This window comes from Azolla caroliniana, unplaced genomic scaffold, assembly GCF_043228905.1.
Source record: "Azolla caroliniana isolate FFs.n. ecotype wild unplaced genomic scaffold, voAzoCaro1.0.p SCAF_4, whole genome shotgun sequence".
NCBI lineage: Eukaryota > Viridiplantae > Streptophyta > Polypodiopsida > Salviniales > Salviniaceae > Azolla > Azolla caroliniana.
In genome coordinates this window covers 18,752,514-18,759,863 of record NW_028230439.1, presented here as the reverse complement: position 1 = coordinate 18,759,863, position 7,350 = coordinate 18,752,514, and the positions used below count along the sequence as shown (strand labels likewise).

The window sequence follows — 7,350 nt, the reverse complement described above, 5'->3', positions numbered from 1 at the left end:
GATGTGGTGTCGTTTCTCTAAACTAAGAAAAACTTAGTGATCAACTTATTAATTTTTGTTGATGATTGTGTAGGACATAAGGGACATATATATATATATATATGTATATGTATGTATGTATATATGTATCATCAAAAGTGTCGGATACAGAAATGGTATAAGGGAGAAAGTCGCATGGATAACCTTTACACACGTCCAAGTCTAAGGATACTTACAATTCAAGGCTTATAAGGAGGAAGTGCCCAAACTATAAACTAACTCTAGTAGTAGAAAGAAAATATAACCTACAATAGTCATATTATTGGCTTGGAAAAACTCCAAATATCACTCAAGAGTTATTTTCCCTTAATGGCTCTAAGATTTCGCTTTTACCCCAAAGGCTCTAGATAACCTTTAAAAAAAAGACAAACATACATAATTGTACAAATAACACATATAGTTGAGAGCCAAGGATGATCTCTAACCATATAATTGCTAAAATTACACATATACTCAAGGAATAAGGGATGTATGCTTGTGTAATGCATATAGCTGTGAGTAAGAGGTTATGACCAAGAATATTCAGGGGAATCAAGAAAGCTTTGGGGCATTTCACCAATGGCAATCTTTAGAGCTCTCAATACCACCAGGAATAACATTGTAGAAGCTTCCTTTCTATGTTTCAACCCCAGTGTTTTCTGTAAGTAACTAAACCATGTCAATAGACCAAAGGTTTGGAATCAAAAGGAGAAACAATTTTTGCAACAATCATTACAATAGAAGTCAAGAATAGAATTATCCTACAATTTTACATTCCAATACAGCAATAGCTTCAGTTGCTCCCATAAGATTCCATGGAAAAGCACAATTACTGGAACATTTATATTTGATATGTAAAGCATCCTAAAAGGCATAAAGTAAATCAATATATCAAAATTACGATGTGAACATGACGTGCACAATACCACACTCATTGCTATCCAGATGTTATTAGTACTTAAATTGAGAAATAAGATCAAACACACAAGTTTGGATTATCATTAGGTGGATCAAAATGTGAAATGTTTATAGACTCACAGATCGCATAGCCCACAAACGATACGCGACATATAAAGCATGATAACATTGACATATTACCCACCAAGTCTATTGCAATAGATTGCAAAAACTACTACCGTAAACAGTTACACCCAAAGATAATTGCAACACAATAGATAATTCTTGGGCACCAAACCCCTTGCAATATCTATTTTGCATGGAAAAACCCTTTCCTCTTACAAGAATTACAAAAGCCAAATTCAAAGCTCACAAACCCTACCTATTCATAAAAATAATGACCCACCACCGAAATTTGCATCTGTAAGCTCCAAAGCAAAACACCATCTTTCCAATTCGGACAAAGGTTCAAGACTCGAAATTCCAAGCCTCTGACTTGGGATTTAAAACTGTACGGAAAGGTTTAAACCATAACATTAAAATCTACTACAATGGGATGGTAATCCAAGGACAAAAAGCCCTCTCTCAATATATTTGCTAGCTGAAGAAGTAACCATATATGATGATGCTTTTAAAATCGCGATTCGGCTTGATTCACACGTATAGCACGACCGTCGACTTGTCGTCCATCCAAGCCTTGAATAGCTGCATTCATTTCATCTGCTGTCGACATTGAGATAAACCCAAAACCTCTAGACCTCCCTGTCTCACGATCTTTTACAACTCTAGCCTCTAACACTGCGCCAAATTCACTGAATAGTTGTTGAAGACTCATATCATCTGTCGACCAAGGCAAATTGCCAACAAAGATACGATTTGCACTTGAAGGCCTCGGAGAAGAACCATAGCCACCATAACTTGTGCGTGGCTCCGGGTTACCATAGCTTTGAGAATATTCTGATCGACCATATCCTGTACCGCTAGAATTATAAGCACCATAACTGCTAGATGAATCACTACTTCCACCAAAACTCATATTGGAGTTAGCACCAAAACTAGAAGGCTCATTGCCTCCTGAAAATGGTGTAGAAGCTATGCTTTGTCCATAGTCCATATTTCCATAGCTCGATCGCGATTGTGTGCTTCCGCCATAGCTGTTATTATCACCATAGCTAGAGTTAGATTGTATATTGTTGGCTCCATAGTTTGGTGTTGAAACTGGTTGGGCACCATAGCTAGAAGTTGGAGAAGAAGACTTGGAATCCACATCTCCAAGATTATTACTATTCAAGCCAAATGGTTTATCATCACTCATTTGCGGATATGAGGATGATGGGGGTTGGCCATACCCAGAAGAAGCTGGGGTGCTTCCAAAGCTCGAGGTTGACTGAGTATTTCCATAGATAGGGGTAGATGGAGTATTACCATAGCTAGGTGCAGGTTGAGTATTTCCATAGTTAGGGGTGGATGGAGGATTACCATAGCTAGGGTTGTTTCCATAGCCAGGGGTGTTTGTGTAGCTAGGGGTGTTTCCAAAGCTTGAGCTCGGGCTTGCATAACTAGAGGTGGATGATCCAGCACCATAGTTTGGGGTGGACTGAATTGGCGCATTATTCCCACCATAAGTAGAGGGTGTATTTGAAGGAGCGCTAAAACTTGAAGGAGACACATAATTACTTGAACCTGAACCTGAACCCGAACTCGAACCGAACAAGCTATCTTTGCTACCACTAAAGCCACTAGATCCAGGATCGTTTGCACCTGGGGTAGGTTCGGCACCATAGCTCCGCGTGGTAGGACTCAAGTTTGACACGTTGTTCATGTTCGCATTGGTATTCACGTTAGCGTTTGAGGTAATATTTGGAGCATTTCCATAAGGTTTAAAGGTTGTGGGTTCATTATTGCCAATGCGTGAAACTGGAGAAGAAGCAGCAGAAGCTGAGGCAAAACTAGGGTTGGAATTAGTTCCACTGCCATAGCCAGAAGAGCTGCCACCATAACTACCTGAGGAAGGAGATGAAGAGCCCATTCTACTATTAGAGGGAGAAAAACTGCTGCTTCGATATGTTGGCCTATTCCGCCTCCCACCTATTTCTCTCTCATGAGGTTTTTTCTCTACAAAATCCATCCTTACACATTTTCCTTTGAATTTATATCCATCTCTCCTAACTATGGCCATACAAGCTTCTTGCTTTGTTCCAAACTCGATAAAACCACCTATTCCCTGTGAATTAAGTTCTGGATCATCTGTGAACTCTACTGATTCTACTGAAACTCCTTCTAACCCATCAAACCATTGGCGGAATTCTTGGGGATCAGTATTGGGAGGAAGGTTCCATATCTTGAGTTTCTTCCCCACAGGAACACCTTCCACATACGGAATCTTGTAGAAGTCTGGGTCTAACGCAAAGATTTGAGTAGTTCTCCGTGATCTTACCTGAGAGGGAGAGGAGAGGACACTGATGAATCGAGAGGAGCAAGAAGGACTGGCAATGGAGATGGTTCTTCCACTGAAAGGGAAGCTAGCTCTGCAAGTGACGGTGGTGGTGGTGTTGTAGTTTCCATGGCGGGAACCTCCACTGTTTGTTCTCCTGTCTGAGCGAATGGAGACTAGAGAAGAGGAAGCAGCAGCCGCCATAGCCATGGACAAGAGATGAAGAAGAAGAAGAAGAAGAAGAAGAAGAAGCTGTGGTTGGAGGAGGAGTGCCCTAGAGAGAGGATGTACATCTAATCTCCTCCCTTCTCTCACCACATATTTATATATACATCCAATCATTTATCTCTATTTACTTATTTGTCCCCAACACAATTTTGAGATTTTTCAAAGGTTTTTTGTTTTCTTCTTTCTTCTCTTCTCTCTAATTCCTTTTGTGTGTTTTTAACTCATTTAAGTAACTAGGGTTAAATTTCTTTACTTCTATGTTTTTATTGTTTTTAACCTTATCCATGTTTTGGGCTTCTTGATTTTTCTTCGTGTTTCGCGCATGCAAGGTATAGAGTGTGTGCATATACATATATTAAAAACAAGACAAACATGGCAATGTTGATAAAAAAACACCTCCTTTTTCCTTTCCCCAGCAATTCCTAAACCCTAAAACCTCTCTGATAGTGCTAATTGTAAGGCTACCAAGTTGATTCCCCTCTCGTGGACATGATGCCCGTAGAGAGCTTAGCTTGTTAGAGCTCTTGAAATCCATTTTTCTTGTGCCATTACCCAACTGATGTCGTACTCTCTAGGCCCCAATCAATAGGGTTGTAATCAAACATTCATTGCCTTAAACGATAGAGAAGGTAAAGCTTCGGCTCCTTCATCAAAAACTCCTAAAGTGAAAGGTTGTCGTTGCTCTCTTTTTTCGTAGCTAATAATGCCCATAGTTACGAAATAACAACCCAAAATAACTTTAGGAATTGGGCATTAACAAATTATCCTTTGTTGCATTCCATCACCCATAATCATTGCATAGAATAAAACATCTCATGATCTCTTTTTCTTTTTCTTTTTCTCATCAATAATAGCTTTCAATTATGGTTCGATTGGCTTGCTCTATCTCTTTTTCTTTTTTTGTGAACAAAGTTATCCTAGCAAAAAGCTATTAATGCAAATAGAACACACATCTTTTTACTATATGTAATTAGCCTACGTTAGTGGTAAGTCATTTACACTACTAGCAAGCATTACATCTTAGGTTTGAAACCCAATTTTCTCACCTCTCTATTACTCCACAAATATCTCTTATTTCACTAGATGTCATTGTGAAATGTAGGGATTGAACCCATGACCACTTGGTCTCCAAGTAGGGCAACCTTACCAACTTTCTCCCTTTCTTTCTTTTCTTCTTTCTCCCTTTCTTTCTTTTTTTATTGTAATTAGCTTATCTTGGTGGTAAATCATTTACACCCAATTTTTTGACCTCTCTATTACTCCATAGATATCTCCTATTTCACTAGATGCCACTGTGGAATGTAAGGGTTGAACCCATGACCACATGGTCTCCATTGGGCAACCTTACCAATTGAGCTACATCCATCTAGGCTCTCTCTCTCTCTCTCTCTCTCTGTGTTGAAAACACACAATTATATTAAAAATATGTGTGTAAAAAACACTACTTACAATGGGTGTGACAATGGATTATGGTTAGCCGCTAACTGCACTACATGGGCAGTGGAACATGTTGAATTGCCAATACGCAAGACGAACACTCCACTAAGGAATCCAATAAAGAAAATTGTCACATTAGTACTCCCTTCAACTTTCGTAGATATGATTTCACTCCATGTCTACCATCAAATACATATCTCAGAAATAGAAAAACAATCTCCATCTCTGATTTTGGGTCAACCTGTGTAAATTGTGCCAACACCCACTGTCTAGGTGTCAAATAACACCGTGATAAAACTTGCCAAATTTGAGAAATGTAACTCCAAATCTGACAAGCAATCAGACATTGTATAAATCGATGAGTATTATCTTCCATTTGAACAATGCTAAAAAAGCAATTGCTCGTTTCTAGTCCATAACGCTTTAGAGTTAATCCCAAAGGCAATCCTCCAACCAAAACTCTTCAAATGAAGATCTTTGCTACAAGTGGCAATTTAGAATGCCAACTACGTTGTAAGATCTGCCACCACCCATGATCAGATTTGTGTATTTTCCATTCTTCTTCAGCCTTAGATGATAACCATCCAAGAGATTCAATAGAGCAATGATACAAAATATTAGGAGTCACTTGTAACAATGACATTTGACCCCATAAACATCAATCAATCCATGGTTGTTCTCCTGTTTGTAGATGTAAGGGACCTTGCATCAATGCAATATTTTGTAGTTGTTGCCAAATAAACTCCTAATTAGGCGAGACGGGTAATAATTGTCGTGCTTCAACAAACTCCAAAATTCTTTGAGATGGAGCCTCAACTATATCTCCCACCTCTTTGACCCCCAAACGATACAAACGATTAAATTGAGCTCTCTCTCTCTCTCTCTCTCCATGAAGGTCATAAAGAAATTACGACATAGGAGTTCATGGATCACAAAGGATTGCAAGCAAAATGCAGCATATATGCGCGAGAATGCCTAGCTCCTTTTCTAACTCTAATCTTCAATCGTACCCTCGTCGAGGGTTTTCCACCACAGTGGATTGTGAACACAGTGCCCCTCATACACAAAGGAGGGGACCCCATGGACCCAAATATATAGGACAATTATAATAGGTCATACACTCGCTAAATTATATGGTGCAGTAATGGAAGCAAAGCTTAGCGACTATATGGAAACCTTAAGTCTTCAAGCACCTGAACATGATGGCTTGTCTTCTCTACTATTGACCATATCTTCACACTTAGATGCTTAATTGACCAGTCAAAGGATCGCAAGAAGAAATTATATTGTTGTTTTGTGGACTTCCGCAAAGCCTTTGAAAATATCCCTAGAGAGCAGTTCTTTGATAGACTTAAATGCTTGAAGATACCAAATGACATGATTTGGGTCATCTAAGCACTATATGAACAAGTCTCTGAGTGGGTACGATGCCCAGGTGGCCTATCCAATTGCTTCACAAGCACCATTGGTGTAAAACAAGGTTGCCCCCTATCACCAACTCTTTTTAGGATCTACATTGATGAGATCACAGATTTTATTGCTCGTAAGGGAGGGAACGGAGTAGTCCTTCGGGGTACGCAAGTTCGTATCTTGCTCTATGTAGATGACATAGTTTCGCTCTCTAAGTTTGAACACGACCTACAAAGGCATCTTAATGCTTTAGATGACTTTTGCACACAACAAGGATTGGTAGTGAATTTAGGGAAAACTAAAGCCCTTATCTTTCACACATCAGCTCGAGTTAGAACTAAGTGTCACCTAACCCTCTCGCATAGACCAATTGAGGTAGTTGGATCATATGTATATCTTGGAGTCACTTTTAGTGCCCCCTCCGGTAAATTTTCGATGACACAAGCAGCCAAAGATAGACTTACGAGAGGATATGCATCCCTCTCACTCTTAGAGAGACAATGCCAACATGCAAACTTTCAAGAGCCACGGACTAAGGGGTGGCTCTTTGACTCATTAGTGACCCCTTCCCTCATGTATGCATCAGTGGTTTGGGCTCCATCTTTTATGTGGACACAATAAGAGACACCATTGGTGACGATGTTATCACGTCAACTCCGAAACAAATCGACAGTACCACATGGCATTATTAGAGCTGAGTTAAATTTACCCCCGATGTTAGTAGAAGCACTTTTTCAACTTGTAGTCTTTATTCATAAGATGCATGGCCAACCACATGATAGGACATCTCATCAAGATTTTGAGGCATCTTGATCACTCTATGAGTCCGGATATACTAGTTCATGGTATAACACGATGGTGAGTTGGCTTCTTGCAAATGGCCTAGACATTAAAAACCTACCTCCCCTTAGGTACAACCACGAGAT

The 7,350-nt window shown here is 39.6% G+C and overlaps 1 protein-coding gene across 1 annotated transcript; it reads right to left on the bottom strand.

Annotated features, from left to right (window-relative positions):
• Positions 1-1,024: 1,024 nt before the first annotated feature.
• LOC147865229 (uncharacterized) lies at positions 1,025-3,645 on the bottom strand. The gene is made up of 2 exons (XM_087318011.1): positions 1,298-3,645; positions 1,025-1,250 (listed from the first exon to the last, which is right to left on the bottom strand). Exon 1 carries the CDS (start codon positions 3,557-3,559, stop codon positions 1,547-1,549), a length of 2,013 nt encoding a protein of 670 aa, XP_087174137.1. The 5' UTR covers positions 3,560-3,645; the 3' UTR covers positions 1,025-1,250; positions 1,298-1,546.
• Positions 3,646-7,350: the final 3,705 nt, after the last annotated feature.